The 13710-nt window shown below is 38.2% G+C and overlaps 1 protein-coding gene across 5 annotated transcripts in view; it reads right to left on the bottom strand.

The window, feature by feature from the left end:
- The window catches only part of jade1 (jade family PHD finger 1), a 145126-nt gene that overhangs the window by 60737 nt on the left and 70679 nt on the right, over positions 1-13710 (bottom strand). For all 5 annotated transcript variants that reach the window (XM_028801666.2, XM_028801667.2, XM_028801668.2 and 2 more), the window contains exons 4-5: positions 10717-10802; positions 8190-8347 (exon numbers count right to left, since the gene is read on the bottom strand). In XM_028801666.2, the coding sequence (XP_028657499.1) occupies positions 8190-8347; positions 10717-10802 (244 nt within the window). The remainder of the gene's footprint in view (positions 1-8189; positions 8348-10716; positions 10803-13710) is intronic.

Raw genomic sequence — 13710 nt, 5'->3', positions numbered from 1 at the left:
CCAACGGGCCTTCTCAGTTTATTAAATTTATTTTTTTTTTATTATTAAATATGTTCATATAGTGTAAATATAATTGTGTGATACCCTGGGGCCTATGGAGCTGATATCCTCATCTTTTTTCCTATTAACCACCTTAATGTTATGTTTTTTTTGTTTTTTTTCAAGAAAAATTGTAAGAATTGCATTTTTTGGCTTGAAAAATACATAACTATTAAATCTGATCTTTCTAATGTAAAACATGCAAAACCCTAAAAGTACAAAGTCAGAAGTGGAGAAAGTATAATAACGATACAAATAATAATGCATCAGGTCAGGTCTGGGAGCATGCACTGGTACAGTTCATTGCCGCACCCACAACAAAACAGCTTGGGATCCTGGTTGGCAATCCCCCAGGCAGACATGCGGTCCAGTCCCATCCTCCAGAAATAACCCTCTATCTCCCACAGCTAGGTGTTAAATGGGTGTCCCCTTGGCGTGGTCCAGCCACTCAGGTTCTCAACAATGAGAATCCTACGAGTTGGATCACCCTACGGGAATCACGCCACATGGCTGTAGTGCCATAACTGACGCTCCCTCACAATGCAGGTAATGTGCCTCATTAGGGACTCAATGAGCAACCGCTCTTTCAACATAAAGTCGAACCCACGGTACCCAAGGAGTCCAGTCTTCATCTCATGTCACTGGATAGAGTCTTTGTCTCACAACCATATAGCAAAACAGGAAATACCAGGACTCTAAAGACTTGGACCTTCGTCCTTTTGCACAGATATTGGGAGCACCACACACCCCATTCCAGCAGACTCATGACTCACTACCCCCCCAGCCCCCCCCACCCCCCCAAATGCCCCATGCTCTCCCAATCCGAGTACTGACTTGGTCACTAGTGTGTCTGATGTGACATATATAAATGTAATGAATTATTAAATAATTAATAATAATAAAAATAATGCTAATACTGCATATACTGTCAAAATGTGTTTGTGTGGTATATCTGGAGTATGTGAATTTCCCCTTGAGATTAATAAAGTATCTATCTATATCTTGAAGCATGGTGAACTACATAATCCAACATCACAGTACGTACAACAGTAGCGTGACTGATCAGCTTTTGAACAGCACACTGTACATGTGCAACTGACACAAATGTCACTTTCGAATTAATCAAAATCACTTTCGATTTCACTGTCCATTTCAGTCTCACTGCGTGAAGACAGATTCACTTCGTCATCATTGCTCATATCAGTGTCAAAAGTGTGCAACACCTGGGTTGCGGAAAAATGTTTCTTATGAGACACCACTATGAAGCTAGTAGAGGACATGTCTGCATTGTTGCCAGGGTAATACTTAGGCCTGTCGCTTATGCAAGACATGCCCATTTCATTTCCTGAGCAATGCTCTGCACGAACACTGTTGGCATTTATACAGCCGGAGTAATCTTTGGGTCTAACACTTACGCGAGACACATCTATACAGTTGCTCAAATGATGCACAGAACTAGTTCAAGTTCAAAGTTTATTGTCATGTGCACAGTAAGGAAACACGTTTCCCTGTACAATGAAATTCTTTCTTTGCTGTCCACACCTACCAACACTTTTAGCATTGTTTTTATAGCCTACGCCAGGAAATGTAACAGCAAATTACACCCAAAGTTACACTGCCATTGATTTTCTGTTGGTAATTAATTACAGACAGACAGATAATACTCTGCTAACTAGGCATTTTCCCTTGGGACAAATAACGATATTTTCAACTACAATACTATTGCATAACAACTCCTTCCATCCATCAATGTTCTAGCCCACTTGTCCAAATCAGGGAAGCTTGGAGTCAGTAAAGCTATAATTTATATACAATATACTGCAAAGTTTAATAATGATTTGTGCACTAGTTGGCTCCTTAGGTGTAATCGTTTCCATATATAATGTGTATTTGCACAACTATAAATTTTGGACTGTACACATTTATTAAAGGTGGCAAAACTTCAAATTATTCAATCAAGCAACTACCAACGTTATTTCTGTAGATTATACATCTTTTTACACTCCTGCTGAATCTGTTTAAGCTTTTGCCACTTAACAGGAGTATATACCCAATAGACGCTATCAAAGATGAGCAGAAAATATGCAAATACACACATTTGTATTTTGTCAGTGGCAAGAAGCAGCATCCATACATTTGTGTAAATGCTATGAAAAATAAACTTTGTAAAAGGATATTGCACACACTAAAGGTTGGGCAGAGGGGAAAGAAAACAGAAGGAAAAAAAAGCAGATTCAGGTGTAAACCATGATTCTTGAGGTCTTCAATTTTTGGATCAACATGTTATTTAAAAATATATATATTTTAAGGAAGACATGATTATACGATGCATTATTACAGTAATGCCATTTGATTTGTCCAAGAAATTATTTTCATCACACCAATAAATGTATATACATGTTACATAATGTATAACTTATGCTGCTATAATACATATTCTACATTCATTTGTATACCTAGAGAGATTTTGTTGATGGTATGCACTTATGCTGACAAGATCCTATTTGTATCACAGTAAGTAAGAAAACATGTCAAAAGAGGTTTGTCACTAGGTTCATGGAGTATCTTATTTCAAAGCTAAAGCAAGGAGTTATTTTGGATTTCAAAGTGTCAATGTATACCTCAACATGAGCATGTAAAAATGAAGATATTATGGAAAGACCACTAACATGTACACATCTCACCTGACACCACCTGGACAAAGGCAAACTGACTAGACAGCAAACACTAGAACCAACTTTAAACAAAGCTCCTAGAAATGGTCCCAAAGCAAAATTTGTAACACAGTCCATTGCATATTTTATTTCCAAAGACCCCCTTCTGTGGGATTCTGTAGATAATTCTGGTCTCCAGAATTATCAGCCACATCCTGCAACTAAGAGTACATAATACCATCAGATTTTTATCCTATACAGTGGTGTCCAACATCTACAGTAAAGCAGAGTTCAAAATTAATCATTTTTTTCATACACAAAATGCATGGAGGTGAAGGGCCACACGGCCTGATGACATGCTAAAATTATATCCAATAAATGACAAATGTCTGTAGTTGTGCACAAGAGCCAATTCTAGGTTGGTTTACAACACAAACTATGAAGCACTTTTTGCTTTAGAGTTATGTATTTGTCCTAAAATATTTTTAATAAAATTCAGATTTTTTATATACATTGCTGGTTCTTAACAGCATACACTTTATGTTTAACGTCTACTTATTTGTTAGCATACTATAAATCTCCAGGGATTTATTTTCTTTCTCCCCACAGGAGAAAATGGTTTTATTTGTAGGTGTGCATAATGTGAATGCTGCAAAGTTTTTTCATTAAGAAAAACATAATGAAGTACTATGCTTTTGAGAGATTAAAACAAAATATTGGAGACTCGCTGCATCTTTACCAAAAAATGTTTTAAGCAAGAATTAAAATGTCAAAAAACCATAATATCAAGTTGCAATATAAACCAAAATGGCAATCAAATATTGATGAAATATCTAATTATGGGGCCTCCACCAAATCACACCCCTAATATGTAGTAACGGAATGAAGGAAAGCAGGCAGCCAATCAACTTTCCAAAATGGCAGTTTCATAAATAAACAACAGTTTCGTAAAATTGTCTTGGACAGGCATTTATGTAGCACAAGTAAAAACTTAAACACATACCGTAATTACAGAGAAACATTAATAAATGTGAAGTCTTTGTTTGATGTTTAATTTGGTGCTCTGTGGCAGAAACTATACTCTACTTCATAAGATTTTTCTGAAATAACATTATTAAATCCAGTTTCACTTAACAAAGCAAGTGTCTGAGGCAAAAGAATGTGTCATGGTTGTGGGGAAACATAAGCTCAAGTTCAAAACATACTGTGAAACAATTTGTTAAATGAGATGATACCAATATTAAAAAATAAATAGACTAAAAAATACTTTGCGGTCAAGAACAAAAAGTAGTATATTGGCATTTTATACAATAGTAAAATGACATAACCATCTCTCTACTTCAGGCTAACACTAGGCACACTTAACGGGAACTATCCCCCTATAAAAATGTACAACCTAAGCAATGTCATGTCTTCATAGGGAATTAAGGAGGAATCAAAAAGAAAGAGCAACTTGTGTGCAGATCCAGCACTTTGCCATTTACAGGATAACCTTATTTCCATATGCCTTCGCCAAACATAAAAATCATAAGACAGTCAAACAAGAAGAGCTAAGCTTTCAAATCTGCAGCTAAAATATTACCCACAAAATTTAATTCAATAATTACATCTAATTAATAACAATGTGGATTGTTTGGTAGCACAAGAATTTAAAATGGAAAGGGGAACCCAGGATAGCAGTTCTGTGATACAGTGGTCTCACATGTAGAACAGACACTGCTACAGAATCACCTCTTACCATTTAAAAAATTATATAGCAAAAACAGAAAGCTATAGAGTGCAATCAATGCAAATTAGTTATTGCTGAGGATATGTAAAGATAAAACACTTGAACATGTAATCATTAACATTACTCATGACCCTGTATACTACCTTTGAAATCGCATTTGGGCTTTAAAAGCACAAGAGTACATGTGCGTCAACAAAAAAGTCTGTTCAGCCACAATAAAAGGCTCAGTTTGTTTGTAAAGGAAGCCCAGATGAAATGGTTCCAAATGCAGGTAAAATTCCATTACAACGAACTCCCAGGGACCTAAAAAACATTTCATTGTAACGAAAATTTTGTTGTAATGAGATTCTATATTTGTTGCTATAGTGTTTTCTTTAACTTGTGTCCAGGCATTTGCAATCATTTAAAATTAACACGAAAGAAGCCATTGAATCTCCTAATGCCTACAAGTTATGCTGACAAGAATTTTTATCAGCATTTCCTTGTGATGATACACTTTCAGGGTGTGAATGATGCCCAAACCCAATGGCTAAAGCACTGCCGTGCAATTGGGTGGGAGGAATTCAACGCAAATATTATCTAAATGTGGAAGCATGTTGTGGGCAGCACAGTTATCAATCAGAAGCCTAATCATCCTTTTTTTTTCTTCATATTGTGAGGTTTCTGAACTCTTGAGACGCCCCCCCCCCCAACGGGAATGACACACTGAATTGCGTCCTGAAGCGCAATTGCAGCGTCTGTGAAAGATTGTTTGTCCGTTGCTGGGACAGGGCAATAGGAGGCTCACAGCACTGCAGTGAAGCGCCACAGAAGCAAATCATAAAAGACTGGGGCCACGCTACAAGTCCTTGTATTGCAACCCAAAACACGTGGCTGAGTCTCAGTACTTTAGCAAAACCAGCTTCATTCAGCTTGAAACAGGAATGGCACAGTTATTTATTGTAACGTGATCTGCCACTCTGCTATATACAGACACAGCAGTCAGGCAGGGTCGTGCAGGTCAGTGATCAAGTAATCCTGTTATCTGCATTTACAATGTACAGTGGGGCAAAAAAGTATTTAGTCAGCCACCAATTGTGCAAGTTCTCCCACTTAAAAAGATGAGAGAGGCCTGTAAGTTTCATCATAGGTATACCTCAACTATGAGAGACAAAATGACAAAAAAAAAAATCCAGAAAATCACATTGTCTGATTTTAAAGAATTTATTTGCAAATTATGGTGGAAAATAAGTATTTGGTCACCTACAAACAAGCAAGATTTCTGGCTCTCACAGACCTGTAACTTCTTCTGTAAGAGGCTCCTCTGTCCTCCACTCGTTACCTGTATTAATGGCACCTGTTTGAACTCGTTATCAATATAAAAGACACCTGTCCACAACCTCAAACAGTCACACTCCAAACTCCACTATGGCCAAGACCAAAGAGTTGTCATAGGACACCAGAAACAAAATTGTAGACCTGCACCAGGCTGGGAAGACTGAATCTGCAATAGGTAAGCAGCTTGGTGTGAAGAAATCAACTGTGGGAGCAATTATTAGAAAATGGAAGACATACAAGTCCACTGATAATCTCCCTCGATCTGGGGCTCCACGCAAGATCTCACCCCGTGGGGTCAAAATGATCACAAGAACGGCGAGCAAAAATCCCAGAACCAAACGGGGGGACCTAGTGAATGACCTGCAGACAGCTAGGACCAAAGTAACAAAGGCTACCATCAGTAACACACTACGCCGCCAGGGACTCAAATCCTGCAGTGCCAGACATGTCCCCCTGCTTAAGCCAGTACATGTGCAGGCCCGTCTGAAGTTTGCTAGAGAGCATTTGGATGATCTAGAAGAGGATTGGGAGAATGTCATATGGTCAGATGAAACCAAAATATAACTTTTGGTAAAAACTCTACTCGTTGTATTTGGAGGAGAAAGAATGCCGAGTTGCATCCAAAGAACACCATACCTACTGTAAAGAATGGGGATGGAAACATCATGCTTTGGGGCTGTTTTTCTGCAAAGGGACCAGGACGACTGATCCGTGTAAAGGAAAGAATGAATGGGGCCATGTATCATAAGATTTTGAGTGAAAACCTCCTTCCATCAGCAAGGGCATTGAAGATGAAACGTGGCTGGGTCTTTCAGCATGACAATGATCCCAAACACACCGCCCGGGTAACGAAGGAGTGGCTTCGTAAGAAGCATTTCAAGGTCCTGGAGTGGCCTAGCCAGTCTCCAGATCTCAACCCCTTAGAAAATCTTTGGAGGGAGTTGAAAGTCCGTGTTGCCCAGCGATAGCCCCAAAACATCACTGCTCTAGAGGAGATCTGCATGGAGGAATGGGCCAAAATACCAGCAACAGTGTGTGAAAACCTTGTTAAGACTTACAGAAAACGTTTGACCTCTGTCATTGCCAACAAAGGGTATATAACGAAGTATTGAGATGAACTTTTGTTATTGACCAAATACTTTTTTTCCACCATAATTTGCAAATAAATTCTTCAAAAATCAGAATGTGATTTTCTGGATTTTTTTTTTCCTCATTTTGTCTCTCATAATTGAGGTATACCTATGATGAAAATTATAGGCCTCTCTCATCTTTTTAAGTGGGAGAACTTGCACAATTGTTGGCTGACTAAATACTTTTTTGCCCCACTGTACATGCTCCTAACCTTGCAACACCCATCTAGATCTTTTCTGTTTACTTCCACAGTAAGTAAACAGTCTTCCAGAGACGCGGTGACCGCACTTCGGGACGCTCTTCGGTGTGTTGTCCAGCTGGGGAAGGTCCCTAGAGAGTTTAGAAACCTCACATTTTCTTGAATGAGTGCCGCATTAATAGGAATGTTTCTTGAATGAGCATCACTGAACCACATAAAAACAGCTTTTTTGACGTCTTCAAATGCAGCAGTACACATACGTTTGCAAGCCAAGATTTTTCTTCTTTTTTTGCTCTGTCTTTCAAGAAAATTGACAGTGTCGATGGCGAAATTCCGCATTCACTAGCATAGTCTTTTTTTCTTTTTGGCTCAATCGAGAGCTGCAAAAAATTAAAGTTTTTTTGCTAATATGAACTGTTATTTTTTTGTGTCTGCCGTTTCTATAGGAGGGTGACAATGAGTTAAATTCCAATGGATGTTTTTCAAATGTTGACGAGCAATAAGCAAAAGGTATCACTGAAAACCACAGGAAACAAAAACAGCAAAAATAGTATGAGGAAAGTTCGAAGAAAGAAAAAAAAATTAGTGTTTCTGTTTGGGGATCATTGTGCACAACTGAGCTACGGCCACAGAACTAACTGCTCATCACTGCTCAAGACATTTCAAGGTCTTTTGTGCACTTCGTTGTAATGAAAGTATCTGCTGAATGTACTTCATAGTAATGAGATTTCTATAGACTCGTGTCATATGGGGAATCTGTCGGGACCATAAAAATATTTAGTTGTAATGAAAATTTTGTTGTAAAGATATTTGTTGTAATGGAATTTTACCTGTAGTTCAATGTTTTAAATATATCATTATTTCTAATGGCGTATACTGTGCTGGGTATATGTTCTAAAGAGCTCTTTAAAAGAACTCTTCAAATAGTACAGGAATGTGAACTAAATGAATTTCAAATATGATTACTGACATCTTCTATATACTATTAAACATACAAAATAAGGCAAAAGAGATTAATATTACAGAACTAAGATGAAAATGCTTGAAATACAGATTCCAAAAAGTCCAAAGCAATAAAATGTAGTAAATATCTAAAACATTCCACTGATACTCTACATACCGGACCCCAGGAATAGGGACTGATTCAGGGCTGACTGGAACTTGGACACCTTTTTCCCATTCCTGTCTCCATGAGTCTGCCAGTATATAGTAGTCATCTGGGTTTAGCTGGTGGGAATCATGAAGCTTCATGGCTGTGATTAAATCTGTTCTGAAAACCTAAAATATACAGTAATGATTACTGAAATGATAACTCATCATTCTTTCATACCGATTTACTTAATACACTAAAGGAGAGGTTCTTGTACTCTAAAAGCAGTAAATGAAGGACACGGTAAAAATAAGGATTACAGGTAAACAGATTACTATACTTTACATACAGTGGCCCAATGGTTATGAACGAGTTCCCTTGCTACCACCTTTCATATGGTGATTTTGTACACAAGTCAGAACTTTTACTGACAATGTCCATTAAATGTAAATAAACAAAAATACATAATGCTGTACTATTTCATTTACAGGCAGAGACCAATCAAAACACAAATAATTTTATCTAGTACAAAACTACAGAATGCACGTCCTTGCTGTGTCAGAATCAAATTAAAGGGTACCTTGTCTGTTATTGCAATTTAGAATGGGGTTTAAGGGTACATAGGTGATAATAAAAACCTTTAGAACTTACCAAATATGGCCATTTTGAAGCAGCAAAGGTTTCGATTAAAGAAAACAGGAGTTCCGCATTTATGAGAAAACATTGTGATAACGGAAGAAAACCAGATTACTTTATCATTAGTTCATAGCACTATTTTCTTGAGGTATGGATGTTTCTTGCTCATTTGTCTACTTGCATTGTCCTTTGCGTGTGGAGCTAACACAACCCAACGGCAAAGTGCCACCCATTACATTCCTGCTTATTTTCCATGGCCTACAGCGCAAGATGCACAAGGAGTGGAGTGTAGTGTAGTGTGTAGTGAAAGGGGCACAAGTTTCATTTTACTTTCGTACACATAATATGTAGGAAGTGTGCAGATTATACTGCATTGTATTAATAAAAGCCTTTGTTTTTTGTTGTTTTTTTTTTTGAAAGAGCCAGCTTTTCTGTGCTGTGTCTTGTACACACAAAAAAACCACACAGACTCCATGTAAAACTTGGCACAGTGAGGCTGGAATCACAGCCAACTCTGCCTATGTTAAAACATCTGTACTGAACTTACTAAACCTCATCTTAATTAAATTTAGTTGAATTGGCATTGCTAAATTGGCCCTACAGTGTTTGTGAGCCCTGTGATGGACTGTCCCTGTCCAAGGACTGTTCCTGCCTTGCATCCATCCAATGATTGCCAGGGTTGGCTCTAGCTGTATCAAAACTGTAACCCTGGATAAGCAGGATGAAGACCTATAATATCTGTTCAGTTCCTGTCACTTGATTACATGCTATGTGCAAGGTTTAAAGGGGTAAAAAATAGTTGCCTATTTTTGTATGCTGCTTGGTTCTCCTTGTGAGGGCACAATTTTCAATCAGGCATGTTAAAGCATGCACCCCTTCTTGCAGTCAGAAGTATATTATAGGTAAGAGAGTGATATACAACATCCATCTATATCAGGTTCTCTGCAGCTGAAACACAACTGTCCCAGTTGAAGCCTTGGCTACATGAAGCCCTGGCGACACGTCTGCTCAAGCACAAGCATGTATATACTGTACAATCCAGTGGCAGCACACAGAATCTTTAAGAAGAAAAAAAGTTTTGTATAGTGAAAGAATATAAGCGATTATGTGACTTTCAACTATTATCATCTAATTGGCTACAGAACTATGACAGCAATTCACATCTTGGCATCAACATTCAATGTCAATAATGGGCATTTGGCAAGGATTTCTCTGGTTATGAAGAGTGCTGCACTACCACAAAATAAGGTGAACCTGGCAAGTGCACAGCCAGTCTCCTTTAAAACTGTCTGAATCTCACAACAAAGGCTTGCTTTTATCCTTCTTAAAACAATATTGATACGCTGTTTTGCAACGTGATTGTAATCAAGAGGTGAATCACTACTCTTAACACAAGTTTTATGGCTTTTCTATTACTTGGACCTGTGTACCCTAAAGATCCATTTTAAGCTGCAACAACAGACTGTATTTTTAAAATTTAAAAATAAAAAAAAATAAATACAAAAAATGTTAATTTCAGGTAGCAAATTAGTGTATAACATGATTGTGAAAAATAACTGATGTGGAATACACCAAAATTGTCCTTTAATACAGTATTAACTCTGTGATTTCTCTCTGTCATATTCTATGGCAGCACTGTTTGTTAGGGAAGGCTTACTAAATTATTAGATACTTGGCTTATATAAACAACTTATATACTCAACTCAAAAAGGTTAAGGTGCTTTAGTCTACTCCTAATCAAGATAATTAAAAAAATGTTTACACTTTGACACAGAAATAAATGTGAGGACCATTCTATTCATACTAACATATTTAAGAAAAGGCACACTAAACAGATGGGACGGTGTTTTTTATATATATATATATATATATATTATATATATAAAACAGTGTTGCAAAATTAGAAAAATCAAAAACCAACCTCTGAAGGTTTTCTATCTTCATGTCTGGACCATGAATTCCTCCTTTGATGCAATCTGGAATTCTGGGACCAGGAGGTAGAATGGCCTTCACAAGGAGACAAACGGACAAAGAAAAATACAAACCCAGAATTAGGAAACAAAGCACATTACATGAAGAGTAGTTTGGGATAGTGTTTAAAGTTGAATAGACTTAATATTTTGATTACATGGTTTAAAATACTATTAATTTAAAAAATATACCGGTCTCTCCATAATGTTCTCCTATATTCCTGTTTTGCAAACTAATCATGATAAACCACTTACCTAGCTCCAAAAGAATAATTACAAAGAAAGATGCGGTAAAGGGGAGGATTTAAGCTTTCAAGAACTATACTAATAAATTGAATCACTAAACAGCTTTATGTGTAATCCATGAACACAAACAGTTTTGTGTGAGATGAAAAAGCGTAGTGGTTTGTTTCTTATCCTGAACAAACAGAGGTAGACCACTCAACCTCAATGAAGATGCAAACAGCAGCAATCCGTAGCAATGATTCTTTGGGTGAACCCTTTCTAGATCCTATTCTAACTTGGTAAGATGTACAGTTAGGTCCATAAATATTTGGACAGAGACAACTTTTTTCTAATTTTGGTTCTGTACATTGCCACAATGAATTTTAAATGAAACAACTCAGATGCAGTTGAAGTGCAGACTTTCAGCTTCAATTCAGTGGGGTGAACAAAACAATTGCCTAAAAATGTGAGGGAACTAAAGCATTTTTTTCTAACACAATCCCTTCATTTCAGGGGCTCAAAAGTAATTGGACAATTGACTCAAAGGCTATTTCATTGGCAGGTGTGGGCAAGTCCATCGTTATGTCATTATCAATTAAGCAGATAAAAGGCCTGGAGTTGATTTGAGGTGTGAAGCTTGCATGTGGAAGATTCTGCTGTGAACAGACAACATGCGGTCAAAGGAGCTCTCCATGCAGGTGAAAGAAGCCATCCTTAAGCTGCGAAAACAGAAAAAACCCATCCGAGAAATTGCAACAATATTATGAGTGGCAAAATCTACAGTTTGGTACATCCTGAGAAAGAAAGCAAGCACTGGTGAACTCAGCAACGCAAAAAGACCTGGACATCCACAGAAGACAACAGTGGTGGATGATCGCAGAATCATTTCCATGGTGAAGAGAAACCCCTTCACAACAGCCAAACAAGCGAACAACACTCTCCAGGGGGTAGGCGTATCGATATCCAAGTCTACCATAAAGAGTTGACTGCATGAAAGTAAATACAGACGGTGCACTGCAAGGTGCAAGCCACTCATAAGCCTCAAGAATAGAAAGGCTAGATTGGACTTGGCTAAAGAACATCTAAAAAAGTCAGCACAGTTCTGGAAAAACATTCTTTGGACAGTTGAAACCAAGATCAACCTCTACCAGAATGATGGCAAGAAAAAAGTATGGAGAAGGCGTGGAATAGCTCATTATCCAAAGCATACCACATCATCTATAAAACACGGTGGAGGCAGTGCGATGGCTTGGGCGTGCATGGCTGCCAGTGGTACTGGGACACTAGTGTTTATTGATGATGTGACACAGGACAGAAGCAGCCGAATGAATTCTGAGGTGTTCAGAGACATACTGTCTGCTCAAATCCAGCTAAACGCAGTCAAATTGATTGGGCGGCATTTCATAATACAGATGGACAATGACCCAAAACATACAGCCAAAGCAACCCAGGAGTTTATTAAAGCAAAGAAGTGGAAAATTCTTTAATGGCCAAGTCAGTCATCTGATCTTAACCCAATTGAGCATGCATTTCACTTGCTGAAGACTAAACTTCGGACAAAAAGGCCCACAAACAAACAGCAACTGAAAGCCGCTGCAGTAAAGGCCTGGCAGAGCATTAAAAAGGAGGAAACCCAGCATCTGGTGATGTCCAGGAGTTCAAGACTACAGGCTGTCATTGCCAGCAAAGGGTTTTCAACCAAGTATTAGAAATGAACATTTTAGTTCCAGTTATTTAATTTGTCCAATTACTTTTGAGCCCCTGAAATGAAGGGATTGTGTTAAAAAAATGCTTTAGTTGCCTCACATTTTTATGCAATCATTTTGTTCACCCCACTGAATTAGAGCTGAAAGTCTGCACTTCAACTGCATCTGAGTTGTTTCATTTAAAATTCATTGTGATAATGTACAGAACCAAAATTAGAAAAAACTTGTCTCTGTCCAAATATTTATGGACCTAACTGTTGCATGGCAGAGCAGCTCTGAAGCCTGCTCTGAGAACAGGCAATCCTAGGATAGTGTGCAAGATTCTACTGTCACACCTGCATCCTACAGGGTTTTAAACTGGAACTAAGGCGTGACAGAAGAAAATTAAAAGAATGGGAAAGAAGGCATTGGGTTAAAGGAAAGTGAAATTAAAGGAGGGAAGGAAAAGAAAGGAGTTGGTGGGGTATGATAGGGGATGCAGGCAGCTCTGTGACAGGAGCATATGGCCAGATACTCAAAGGGGAAATAGGGGGCTGCTTTTGCTGAGCACCTTATGGAGCAGGAGCAGCAACCAAGTGCTTGAGGAGGCTCCCATGGAAGCACAACAGACTGGTTTGGAGGGAGGGAAGAGCAAAGCGTGGCACATCACCCCGAAAACATGAGGAGACTGGCAACAGGGGCCAGAGCAGGATTTAATAGTAGAATTTAAGTTTACAATTTTTTTTTGTTGTCCCTGACGTCCTTAAAATTTTCTTGACATATGACAAGAAGCTAGTAACTACTTATCACTGTGCTTAGCCCACTTTTGTTTTGCAAATGCACAGATTAGCAGAACGCAGCCTGCGACCCCCCCCCCCGCCCCCCAATTCAGTCAGAAGAAGGCATCATCCTGATGCAATCCTTACAGATCAAGATGGTCTTGAAGTGTTTATGTAGCAATGCGTTTGTAAGGAATCATATAGGTAATGAAATACCATGATTTGAAATACATACATGTCACATGTATCCTGTATC

The sequence above is a fragment of the Erpetoichthys calabaricus genome, chromosome 5, assembly GCF_900747795.2.
Source record: "Erpetoichthys calabaricus chromosome 5, fErpCal1.3, whole genome shotgun sequence".
In the NCBI taxonomy this organism is placed as follows: domain Eukaryota; kingdom Metazoa; phylum Chordata; class Cladistia; order Polypteriformes; family Polypteridae; genus Erpetoichthys; species Erpetoichthys calabaricus.
This window is presented reverse-complemented; position numbering and strand designations above follow the sequence as displayed.